General features: G+C 42.1%; 1 protein-coding gene across 1 annotated transcript in view; it reads right to left on the bottom strand.

The window, feature by feature from the left end:
- Positions 1-656: 656 nt before the first annotated feature.
- MYO1C (myosin IC) overlaps positions 657-13622 on the bottom strand; it is a 36181-nt gene continuing 23215 nt past the window's right edge. Inside the window, exons 26-32 of the mRNA XM_081944803.1 lie at positions 10024-10117; positions 9870-9925; positions 8212-8347; positions 7176-7246; positions 6860-6957; positions 2201-2300; positions 657-2076 (exon numbers count right to left, since the gene is read on the bottom strand). Of these exons, the coding sequence (XP_081800929.1) occupies positions 2050-2076; positions 2201-2300; positions 6860-6957; positions 7176-7246; positions 8212-8347; positions 9870-9925; positions 10024-10117 (582 nt within the window). The 3' untranslated portion in view covers positions 657-2049. The remainder of the gene's footprint in view (positions 2077-2200; positions 2301-6859; positions 6958-7175; positions 7247-8211; positions 8348-9869; positions 9926-10023; positions 10118-13622) is intronic.

Raw genomic sequence — 13622 nt, 5'->3', positions numbered from 1 at the left:
CACAATATATTGTATTTGCATCCTGTGAATTTTTTTGTAATTTTATTACATGCGGCTTTTGAGGGCATATGGTATAGTCCAGCTACTGCGTTAGTTCAAGATCTGTAGTATAGTGCGGGCCTAAAACTGATTAATGTGTGATGTGATGACAAGGACACCTGTTTGCATCCTGAACTCAAAAAAATGGAAAGAAAAAAGGAACAACCAGCAGCAAGGTGGTTGGGCTGGGCTCTAGCTATAGTGGTAATGGGGGCACCATTGGAAAGCCAGCTTGGGAGCAGATGGTCCCATCATTCAGAGATCCTGTTTGCACAACTAAGGATCTCACTCAATTGCTAGTGCCCTAAATCTACTCTAATTAACAAATGCAAGTTTCATCCAACCATGGCCTGTTAGTTGTCCGCCCAGAATGTCCTGAAAATACCAGGCACCTCCCATGATTCCCATCTTTTCACTGTCCCCAAGCACTTGGGGGGGGGGGTGGCTATCCCCATCTCCCAGCACTGGGCTGTGGGGCATCAGGTTGAGCACTTACCTTGCAATCCTGTGAACCGAGGAGGAGGAGCAAGTTTAAATGGGCCCAAATAAGGCTGTGGATCAATTACGAAGTAATTTGCCAAATTTCAGTACCGTCAACAAACCAAAGAAACTAAGGATTTTTAGTAAAAATTTATTTGGCATATATATCTTGATTCATATCGCACACTGCAGAGAGCCTTAAATCTTATGTACACTATAGCATAGTCCCCATTTTAGAAATGACATAAAACATTTGTCATCATGTAGAGAAGGAAAATTCCACCTTTGAACATGGGCCTGTAAATAAAGCACATACAAACAAAATGATACTGGTTCTATGTAAGTAACGCAAAAGGCTTATTTCAGATCAACAGGCATAAGCACTGAAGCAGTTTGTTCCCAAGTCTGCTATAAATTTTCCTTTGCAATTCAGAAATGTGAGTTCAATCAGTGTAGTTTTCAGAGGACAATAAACAAACTTGCTCCTTGAACAGCTGATTTCTCAAGCTAAAAGAAAAGCAAGCTCAGTAAGATGATTAAAAAATCTGAATGGGGCAAAAAAGCCCAGTGCTTAAAAGGAAACTTGCACATGAAGCAATAATCATTTAAACAGCTTTCATGAAAGATAATCAGAATGTAGATACTGTCCATTTTTATGACAGCAAACAACAAACTGCTTGGCATATGCAAACTCTAGTTTTGAAGCTATGTCAGTGTTGAAGCCATAGTCAAAAGTTAAAAGGCAGGCTTAGTGTCTTACTAGATACTTAAAAAAAAAACCCCAAATATTTAGAACTTCAAGCATTTTTGAAAATGCATTTCAGTAATTTTTTTGCTTTTATAGTTTTGTTTTTTGCATGATATTTCATAGCAATGTCCCTGCAAAGATTAGAGACCATGAATGTTGGGTTGAAGACTAATGGAAAGCCCGTTTTTTATAAGGGTTTGTTTGTGGAGAGATATTGCTGAACTCCCTTTGGCAAAGTCAAAGTGCAGATATAAGTAATCCATCTAAACCAGCAATTGCCAAGTCTTGGGAAATTTCCAGGAAAGGAAAGGGGAATATAGAAATGCCAAAAAATGTTGATATTTCTTGGATCATCATCATTTCTCCAATTAGGAATAAGAAAATAATTTCCATAGTGCAAACATCCCATATAGGGAGGAAATATTTACAAAATTTCATCTGTACATTATGGCTTTTTATATTTTCATACAAAGCACCCAAAAACAGAAGATTGCTTTATAAAATATTTTCATATAAAATTTGGCATTTTACTGGGATTTATTGGCAACTCTGCATGTTACCTCACTCCTTATGGGCACCATGGCCGCCAGTCTGTTTAGGGCCGATCAGCAGATTGGGTATGGATAGAATAAAAACCAAGGGCAGAACTAAAGGAGGGTCATTGGTGGCCAGAGAGAAAAGAGGCAAAGAGGGGCCCCTCACTAATGAAGAGGCCAAGGAAAACCTCTGGCCATGTTCAATGAATTAGTTTACGGCCCCTTATAGAGAAGTATCCATCGCCATCATCGAGAATTCAAACGAGGAGCCACCTGAAATACAAAGGCAGTAAGAGACGCTGGGGGTCTTTTCCTCAGAAAGAGGCCCGGGGAAAGGGTGCCCAGTCCAGGGAAGAAGGGGGCTGCTTTCAGCTTTGGCAAGCAAAGGGCTACTTACGACTGCCAGGTGACCATTCTTGGCTTTGGCTATCAGCAACTCGGATCCTGAGGTGAAGTCAATGATGCCTTCCTTGCCCTGTCCAACTGTGAATTTGATGCTGGGGAAGTAGGGCCGGGGGGGGGGGGGGAGAGAGAGAGAGAGAGAGAGTCAGGATTAGGGTATTTCAACAGCCAGGGAGGAAAAAGTTTCAGATGCCACACCCCAGGATAGCCTAATTCATGCTATCTTCAACAGAATGATCAACGGCAAAATGAACAAGTAAAGATTTCTATCTGTTCTCAGCAATGTGTGCAACTATATAAATTAGGTCATTGTACTCTTCTACTGCAAACTGGCCTTTTGACATTTGAGTAGGCAATTTATGATTGTAAAATATTGTATTGTAATTGTATTGTAAATTGATACTTTGCAACAGGGAAAGTATTGAATTGTTAGAAAATTTCAATTTCTAAACAAAACAAAAACAAACACAGTCATGGAAATAGAGACTGATAGTATAATGCCTTGCAAAGTGTACCATATGTTTCAGCTTATGCCCACAGAAGACCCAAACTATATGTATCAAATGTGTAAACTACCTGAATTACTAAAAGAAAAAAATGGTCTACAAGCAAGTCTAGCCACTCTGAAACTCAATGAACAAAGCGAGAAATCCCTGCCTAAACAAAAGACTACATCAAAATAAAACAATAGAGAACAAACAGCTTCTTAAAAAATGACCCCATATATGAATATAAAGAAGAAAACCGATACACCCAAACTGAACATAATAGGGAACAAACAACTTCTGTAAAAAACAACCCTTCATATATACCTAAAGAGCAAGGCCAAGGGAAACATGTCACTTTTAGAAGAAAACTACAACCAAGAGCAAATCCCCTACTATCTGTCCTAGCGCACTCCAATGAAACCGCTCTGGAACTGAACAGTCGCTTTCATAGCCTCTCTCTTGAAGAAAATAGGCAGACACCCACAAAAGAACATCAATAGTTCCCCCCCCCCCAAAAAAAAGAGGCACAACTCAGCATTTCTGGGACAGGAAGAAAAGCATCCCAGACTTCCCTAAGAAAAAAAAAGGTGAATATTCAATTAAGTATTGGGGATTCAATTCTTAGGGAATAGAAACTATTGTCTGCAGACCAGATAGTCAATCTAGAGAGGTATATTGCCTCCCTGTAGCAAAAATTAAAAATGTAAATACTTTACTGAAATTATAAGTCCCACAGATTACTACCCCTTTTTTCTCTACACATGGGGACCAATGACAACAATGAATCTGAAAACGATCATGTGATTTTGAACAGCAAGGGAAGAAAGGTAAAGAATTGGGAGCACAAGTGGAATTAGGAACAGAAGAACTATAAAAAATATATTTGGAAAACAACTGGCTCATCTTATCAAAAGGGTTTTAAACTAAAATTGAAGGGGGGCAATCTTCACAAACCTTTAGAACCTAATTCCAAGCTAAAGTCACTAGATAACCAATCACATGAGGGGGTAGGGAGTAAAGAGAAAGAAGAAATAAAAAAGAAAAACAATGAAATAGAGAGTGATGGGAAGGATGGAAATCCCAGTAACAAAGTAGGACATATAAGAAACATCCAAGATCCATAAAGAGCTCATGCCTATACACGAATGCTCAAAGTTTAGGGAACAAAAAAGGTAAACCTGAAGTATTAGTACATGAAGGCAGATATGATATAGTTGCCATTACTGAAACTGTGGGATGAAACTCATTACTGGAATGTACTGATGGAAGGATACAAACTATTCAGAACAGACCTAACCCTAAAAAGAGGAGGTGGACTTGCATTATATATAAAAGATCACTACATCTCTACAGAAATACACAAAACCATGGGTGAAAACCTAGAATCCATAGGGGTCAATATAAAAGGAGAAAAAATGACATTGCTACAGGCGTATATTACAGGCCACCCAACCAAGCAGAAGAAATAGATGAACTCTTTGTTAATCAATTAACAAATGTATATAGGAACATACCACTCCAGTAATGGGGGACTTTAACCTGATATCAACTGGGAGACAAACTGCAGCAAGTGGGAGATCGAACAGAGTCCTAACCAATTTAGCTGATAACTTTGTCATTCAAAAGGTAGAAGAGGGAACTAGAGGAAATGCTATACTGGACCTAATTCTTACTAATAGAGAAGAGAAGAAGGAGTTGAAGTTGCCAAACCTTAGGCAAGTGTGACCATGTCATATTGGAATTCAATACAATGCAAACACAAGCAATACAATATAATCCAACCAGTGTTTTAAACTTTAAAAGAGTTGATTTTAACAAACTCAGAGACAGCCTAAGAAAAATCCCATGGATAAAAATCCTAACGGGGAAAAAAACTCAAGAAGCATGGGAAACTCTTGAAAAATATGATCATAAAAAGCCCAATACAACACAATACCACTGAAAAAGAAAAACAAGACATCCAAGAAGAAACCAGCATGGTTTCACAAAAATCTCTGATAAACTCTGATAGACCAAAAGGGTAAGTACAAACATAACTAAGGTAGGATGTTGGCAGATGAACAAAGACTTGCAACAAAAGTCAAAGATAATATAAAAAGTTTCTTTCAGCATATAAATAACAAGAAAAAAGTCAAGGAAACTTGATTCACTAAAGAGAAAGATGGCAAGGAAGTAACACGCAGTAGAGAGAAAGCAGAGCTGTTTAGCTCACTCTTTGCATCAGTATTCATGCAAAAAGAAACTATAGCCCAACCTACAAAAAGATAACTATAAAAGACTGACTAGAAATAAAAATTTAAATAAGCAAGAAAATGGTAAGAGAACACCTGTCTGATCTTGATGAATATAAATTATGGGGATCTGATGGGTTACATCCAAGAATTCTGAAGGAGCTGGCAGACGTTATCTCAGAATCATTGTACCATATCTTTAAAAAATCCTGGAGCACTGGGGAACTACCAGAGGTTTGGAAAAGAGCTAATGTGGTTCCGAACTTCAAAAAAGGAAGAAGAAAAAAACAGACCCAGGAAACTACAGACCAATCAGCTTAACATGAATATCTGAGAAGATAATAAATAATAATCAAAAAGCAGATCTGTGAACATCTAGAAACAAATAAAGGTATAACTGGTAGCCAGCACGGCTATTGTAGGTTTTTGGTAAGCTAGAAAAAAATGGGACAGCCAGCATCACCACCAGATGGATTTGTGATTGACTGACAAACCACACTCAACGAGTAGTCCTTAATGGTATTACATCTAAATGGAAGGAAAGAAGAAAGCAGTGGGGTACCACAAGGTTCTGTCTTAGGCCCAGGACTCTTCAACATGTTCATAAATGACTTAGATGAGGGAATAGAAGTAGAAATCATCAAATTTGCATATGCTGCCAGGAATAACCAACACCCCAGAAGACAAACTTAGGATCCAAAAAAATCTTAATAGACTTGAACACTGGGCCCTATCCAACAACATTAAATTTAATGTGGAGAAAAGCAAGGTTTTACGCCTGGGCAGGAAAAACCAGAGGTACAAGTACAGATTAGGTGAAACCTGGCTGAAAAACAGTAACTGTGAGAGGGACCATGGAGTCCTAGTGGACATTCTCTTAAACATGAGCCAGGCGTGTGGCAGCATCCTAAAAAGCTAATACAATTCTTGGTGTATAAACAGAGGCATAGAATCAAAATCACGTGAAGTATTAGCACTGCTTTATAAGGCCTTAGTAAGGCCATACCTGGAATACTACATCTCGTTTTGGTCACCACATTACAAAAAAGCTGTTGAGACTTTGGAAAAAGTGCAAAGAAGCACAACTAAGACGATTAATGGCCTGTAGACAAAAACATTTGAAGAATGGTTGCAGGAATTGGATATGGCCAGTCTAGAGAAAAGGACGAGTGCCATGATCGCATTTGAGTATTTGAGGGGCTGCCCCAAAGAGGGGCAGGGGTCTCCAAAGCACCAGAAGGCAAGACAAGAAACAATGGATGGAAACTAATCAAGGAGAGAAGCAACCTGGAATTAAGGAGAAACTTCCTAACAGCGAGAACAATTAACCAGTGGAACAGCTTGCCTTCAAAAGTAGTAGGTGCTTCATCACTGGAGGTTTTTAAGACAAGACTAGACAGTCACTTATCTGAAATAGTATAGGTTCTCTTGCTTGAGCAGAGAGATGGACTAGAAGACCTCCAAGGTCCATTCCAGCTCTATTCTATTCTAAGGGCTCTAATCTCACTGGCATAAAACCATTTCTGAGCCAAATGAAATAAAAACCAGATCCCTAGCTGCTTTATTACAGGCATGAGAGCTTCCATTTGCTGCCCCTTCTGTCTTCCTTGGAACCGAAAGGCAGCTGATCCAGACAGCCCAGGAGGAGGAGGCCTGGCAATCCCAGTGCAAGAGCAATCCAGGCCAGGCTTCAGCTCCCAGCCTGCTGGAAGGAGGACCTTGAGCTGAACTGGGTTCCTCCCTGTTCAACTAAAACGCTTCCCTGGGTCTTGTTTGCGCCAGAAGCCATGAGCCGCGTTGAGAGCAGGGCTGGGTGCCGATCCCTGCTGGGAGCACTGGGGAAGGGGCAGCAGCATCTAACCCAAATACAGCAGCAGCAGCAGCTGCAGAACCATATTCATTCATGAAGGACAGGTGTATATTGCTTAAACTCACCTGCCCTGGTTGATATTAACACTGTTGACTTTGTTGGCACTTACGGCAATTTTAGTCAAAGTTTCAATCACAAAATCACTCTGCAGCACAACATCTCCCTGCAGGGAAAAAAGGACCAAGAAAGAGGTTTTACAATGCTGCTGGTACGCCTAGTTAGGAGTCGGGGAGGGGAGGTGCTCCAAGGCAGGCAGGGGCTCATGTCAAATGGGTGATGCCCCACCCTCCTCTTCCTCCTCATCAAAGGGAATTGCCGTTGTTTAAGTGCCACTCGAGCCCCCACCCACCCCTCAGTCTCTCTGGCACACCGAGCAGCTACCTTCTGCTTGTTGTCCTGACGAAGCACATGGAGCACAAAAAGATTGTCGCTCAGGCTGCTGACTGAGATGCCTGCAAGAGACAAAGGGGTGCATGTGTGGAAAGCTGGGTGACACATCCTCTGGCTCTCGGCTGCCTGCCTACACCCACCCACAAGTCACGCGGCCTAGACAGGTGAGGACAGTCTGGGCACCTCTGCCTTGGCTTTCTCCCTTTCTGGACGTGCTGGGGAGCCAATGCCCCTTGACTCCAGCAAAGCCTTGCGCTGAGAAGTTCACGGGACATCAGTCACCAGCTCCTCCAGCAGGTCAGACGAACTCTCATCCAGAAGTTGACCCAGCCAATCTGACAGCAGGGGCTGGCACCCATGGGCGCAAAGTCTCCATCCTAGAGCAGGGCTTGGTCAAACCCACATGTGCGCTAGCAGCCTTGCTGGCTTCACAGCTTCCCTCTCCCCTTCTCCATTGGCTGAGGTGACCTTTGAGGAGCGTGGCCTGGCACCTGCACCCAATCGGCATTGGGGAGGTCTGTTGGCAACTGATCGGGCTCACAAGGGAAATGCTCCTTTTTCAGCTCTTTTGCTAAGAGGACTAGGAATTCCAGACTGAGGGTTCCCACCTTATGACAGACTGGGTGAATTTAATCCTGCACAGCCAAATATAAAATGCGGGATCAATGTAAGGGATCACTGAAGCCCTCCTCTCCCAGTTAAGCCGGTGGAGTGGATGGGGAGGGGAGAATAGGGCCAAAGCCAACTGGAAGAAGTTGCAGCCCCTTTCCCAGGCTGTGCTTTGCCCCTGGCTGAGCAGAGGCTTGGTGCCAGGCTCTGGGACTACCCCCGCCCCCCCCAGTCCGATCCTACGGAGAGACAGAAGCCTTTGCACCCATCCCTGCTTCCTCCTCCTCCTCCTCCTCCCCTCTGACCTCAACTCAGGCCACCTGTCCCTGCTTCCTCCTCCCCTCTGACTCCAGCTCAGGCCGGACCATCAGTTGTCTCGGAGGAGTCATGGCCCAAAAGGGTCGCTTCCCCTCCCTACCTGTGAGGTTGCCGTATTCAATCTGCTGCTTGACTTTGGATTCTTCGACCAGCACAGCAGCGTTCTGGGTGAGCAGCAGCTGCCGGGCGCGGGCTTTGTAGCCTTTGCGGTCATACTTAATCACAGGAACGGCGTACTAAAAGGGCGGCAGAGCACAAAATGGCGTTTTTTCAAGGGAGCCTTAAACTGCCAACAGTATATAGTTTGTACCCTGAGATAATCAAGAATCTTGGCCACCTGGAAATGTGTTTAGGAAGATGAAGAGCTATAACTAGATCCTCTGGGCTCAGGAAGCTAAAGCCTCTCTCTAAAGTGCTTCCATTTTTATAAAGCAAGGGTCCCCAACCCCCAGTCTGTGAATCGTCACAGGTCTGCGGCATGTCAGCAACCGGTCTGTGTAAACAAGCGAAGCCGCATCTGTGGGATACAGGCAGCATGAAAAAATGCACACGCATTTCACGGAAAACTCTTTCTCTATGGAACCAGTGCCAGTGGCCCAGTGGTGGGTTCCGGATCCCATTGCAACTGGTACGATGGAATGGGGCCCGGCATCTCCCACATGCACGCACACAGCACGCGCATGAGTCCCTACCTCTGTGACGCCTTCGTGACGCTCCAGCTGCTTGGCGGAGCGTCGCGCAGGTGCCGTATGCTTCATGCGCGCTGAAGAGCTCAAATACAGGTAAGGAGTTCAGGCGAGCAGGTGGGCCCTCCGGAGCACCGTACCAAAATGATACCTGGTGCTCCCGGCAGGCACCGGTATGCCCGCATCGGGGCGTACCGCCTGCAACCCATTACTGCAGGGGCCCAAAAGATTAGGAGCCACTGGTATAAAGGATCAAGAGAACTTAGGACAAGCAATAAACATTCAAACAAAACAAAAAGTGGCAGGTACAATTCTACTTCACAGGAGATCTTCAAGGAGATCACAAGAATGATCCCATCATAAACAACTACCTTTGAAAGTCCAATTTCACTTTTTTTCTGGATTTAACAGGTTTATACTGCATAGGGCAATCAGTTCACCAATGCCAGAATGTTTAGGTGATCAGTAACCATCATTTTGAGAATAGCCACTGTCTCTTAAATCCATAGTCTGCACCTTCTGCATTTAATCTCCAATGCATTTCGCTGTTTAATATCATTTCATTCTTTCTCTACCTACAAATACAGAGCCAGTTTGGTTTAGTGGTCAAAGCACCGAGCTAGAAACCAGGAGAAGCTGAGTTCTAGTCCTGCTTTCGGCACTGAAGCTGGGTAGATGACTTTGGGCCGCCCACTCTTAGGCTAACCCACCTCACTAGGCTATTGTGAGGAAAATAGGAAGAAGAAGGCTTAAGTATGTTTGACGTCTCCAGTTATTTAGGTAAAATAATAAAGAATTAGTATTATTCCCAACTCAACCACACGTGTAAACATTTTCCTGATATCAAAATAATGCAAAGTGGATTATATTTTACAGAAAAGCATGCCTTGCAAATCTTTAAGGTGATACAAACTTAATAGGATTATTTTTTCTGGACCTTTAGTCTCTCGCTTGTCTAAGAAAGTCATGCTAGATACACACTGAACCCCAGCAGAAACTGTGCTGGCAAAGGCTTTGCAGCGTCCTGTCCCCCTCCCCACTGATGAGAGGGAAGGAAAGAGTGGACACTCACCTTAAGTGCATCATTCCCCAGCACCTGAAGGATTTTGGCATTTATCTCTTCATTACCTGTCATCCCCCACCCGGAAAAAAGTGAAAGAAAGAAAAAAGAAGTTAGGAGTGACTTACTAGAAGAGTGACATTTGGCCAGATTAAACAGTACTTACCAAGACGAGTATTGAGGAAAAGCCTAGGAACACTTTGGGGATAATTGTCCTTTTTTCCCTTAAATATCTCACTGGCCACCACTTTCTGCTCGAGCTGCAGGGGGATTAGATAAAGACAAAAGTACCAGGGTTAGGAAAAACTTGGGTAATTCTCAAAAAAGAGATTATAAAAGCCTAGTCCAGCACAATACCACTGAAAAAGAAAAACAAGAGCTCCTAGAAGAAACCAGCATGGCTACACAAAGAATTACCTGATAAACATAAAGACCAAAAGGATAAGTATAAAAAATGGAAAGGGAGCACATAACTAAGGCAGAATACCAGCATATAGTCTGAATCTGGAAATATGAAGTCAGGAAATCTAAGGCTCAGAATGAACTTGCAACAAATGTAAAAAATAATTTTAAAACGGTTTCTTTCAACATGTGAAAAACAAGAAAAACTTTACGGAAACAATCGGTCCCCCAATGGTCCCCCAGAGCTGTTTAATTCGTTCTTTGCATCTGTCTTTACACAAAAGGCAAAAATAGTCCAACTTTCCAAAAGCAATAGCGTGATAGCCAGACTAGGAATACAAATCAGAATAGGCAAGAAAAAATGGTAAGAAAACATCTATCCACTCTAGACAAGTTCAAATCACCAGGACCAGATAGGTTATATCCCAGAGCTCTGAAGGATGTGATCTTGGAACCACTAAACAATATCTTTCAAAGATCCTGGAGTACTGGGAAACTACCAGAGGACTGGAAAGGAGCTGATGTGGTTCCCATTTCAAAAAAAGGGGGGAAATGAATACAGGTAACTACAGCCTGACATCAATACCTAGAAAGATCCTGGAAAAGATCATCAAAAAACAAACCTGCAAGCAAACCTTATTGCATTTTTTGACAAAGTGACTAAATTAGTGGACTAGTGAGATACTATGGATATAATTGACTTGGACTTCAGTAAGGCATTTCACGAAGTAGACCACAATTTATTCCTTGGTAAGATAGAAGAAGGTGAGTAAGCAGCATCACCATCAGATGGATTCGTAACCGTCTGATCAATCAGACTCAACAGAACTACCTCTACAAGGAGAGAAGTAGGCAGTGGGATAGGCCAGAGCTCTGTCTTGGGCCCAGTACTCCAACATCTTAAATGTTTTAGATGAGGGTATGCAAGAGGAACTCATCAAATTTGCAGATGACACCAAGCTAGGAGGAATACTCAATACTTTAGAACAGGGGTCCCCAATCCCCAGTCTGTGGACCGGCACCGGGCTGTGGTATACCAGAAACTGGGCTGCGCAAACAAGCAAAGCCCTATCCATGGGATGCAGGCAGCACAGGAAACCATGCCCCTTCCGGTCTAAGGAAAACCTTCTCACCATGGAACCAGTCCCTGGTGCCCAAAAGGTTGTCAAACACAAGGCCCACAGACAGTAATCCTGCCTGTGATGTGCTCGGATCTGGCCTGTGGGCCGGCCCATGTCACTTCGGCCTGGTCTACCTGCGTTGCTTCGGCCCAGTCTACCCAATGTAAAGAGGAAAAATGCTAGCAGTTTGGGGAGTGGTGTCAAGCTGACCACGCCCACCCAGTCAGCCACACCCAGTGAGTGGAGTCAAACTGGCCACACCCACCCAGTTGGCCACACTCAACCACAGCCCTGATGCCTCCCTCAATAAAATTCAGTTGGACACCCATGATCTAGGCAGACTTAAACATTGGGTCCTATCCAACAAAATGCAATTCAGTGATGAGAAAAGTAAGGTTTTACACTTAGACAAGGAAATCCAAATGCACAGGCATAGTACAGGTGGTACCCGACTCAAAAGCAGAAACTGTGAGAAGGATCTAGATCTCCTAGTGGACAACCATGTAAGTGTGAGCCAGCAGTATGCTGCAACTGCAAAAAAGCCAATGCAGGCCTAGGTTGCATCAACAGAGGGATATTATCAAGCTCAGATGAAGTATTAGTACTGCTATATACTGCTTTAGTAAGACCAAACTTGGAATCCCGCATTTGATTTTGGTCACCATGATACAAAAAAGATATTGAGAAACTCTAGGAAGAGAGAAGAGCAATAAAGACGGTTAAGGAGGTTAAAACAATATAAAGAATGGTGGCAGGATGTCTAGTCTAAAGAAGAGAAGGATTAGGGATGACATGATAGCATCTTCCAGTATTTGAGAGGCTGCCACAAAGAAGAAGGGGCCAAGCTATTCTCCAAGGCACCTGAGGGCAAGACGAGATAGAAGCTAATCAAGGAGAGATCCAACCTAGATTTCCTGACAGGGAGAAGAATCAATCAGTGGAAGGACTTCCCTCCAGAAGTTGTGGGTGCTCCATCGCTGGAGGGTCTTAAGAAAAGACTGGATAAACTCCTTTTATTGGGAATAATACCAGAAACAGACAACAAGAACTTGAAATATCTGATTATAAATGTTTTAACAGCTGCTAGAATTGTATTTGCCAAAAATTGGAAAAATGAGAAATTACCAACACAGGAGGAAATTAGTTGGAAAATAATGGATTGTGCTGAAATGAGTAAGCTTACATTTGAAATTAGAGAACTAGAGGATGAGCAATTTTGTAGAGTATGGGATTTGTTTTACCAATGGTTAGATAAAAAAACTGGAAATGAAATTGTTTTATTATGCAATAATAGAAAGTTATATTTACTGCTATGAAAGTTTTTTTTTACTTCATTTTTTATTATGAAATAGAGTACTTATTTACACGATATATGAAGAACAATAATGAACCTAATGTATAAGAGTGGGATGATTTGAACTTCTAGGTATAATTGTAGGTAGTGATCATTCTATACTATAAAGATTTCTGCTATACTAGATGGACCAATGATGATGTAATGAACAATGGATACACATTTGAATTTAAATACTTAATGACTATATGGATTGATAATTAACAATGGAAAATTATATTTGAAGTTGTGGATGATTGATGACATTATGGTTAACTGAAAGTATAAATATGCAATATGAATTAATGGGAATCTTTTGTTTTAATCTTTGTTTTTACTCTCTAGAGATAGGCGATATTATAATTCTATATAGACTTATTGTTACCTAATAGATAATTATGGATTCAAGGAAATAAGGGCTGTCAAAAATGAAAGAATATTAATGGTAATTTGAACACATAATACTCAATGAAATATTTTGTTATGTTTAATGGATAACCAGTGACTTTATTTTTAATTGTAAAAACTGTTGCACAAAAACTTGTAACCAAACGACATGCCTGGTGAAATTGAGGAAAGTTGTTTTTTCTCCTTGCTTTTGTTCTGTATGTGTTGTCTTGGTTTTTTTTTAAAGAGAATAAAAAAAATATTTTAAGAAAAGAAGAAAAGACTAGACAGCCATTTGTCCAGAATGGTCTCAAGTCTCCTGCTTGGGCAGGGTGTTGGCATAGAGGACTTCCAAGGTTCCCTTCCAACTCTGTCGTTTTCTATTATTCTCTTTGGAGATTCCTGACTGGCCACAGCCACTGGGTGCCTTCAGAGGATACCCTTGGCTGCCATCAAGAGTTCAAGAATCCCAGTAACCATCCATAAAACTCAGTGCACAGCTGAGGACCCTCTACCCACAAA

Source organism: Natrix helvetica, assembly GCF_964273705.1.
Source record: "Natrix helvetica genome assembly, chromosome: 2".
NCBI lineage: Eukaryota > Metazoa > Chordata > Lepidosauria > Squamata > Natricidae > Natrix > Natrix helvetica.
Note: the sequence above shows the minus strand (reverse complement) of the source record. Positions and strands in the feature narration are given on the sequence as shown.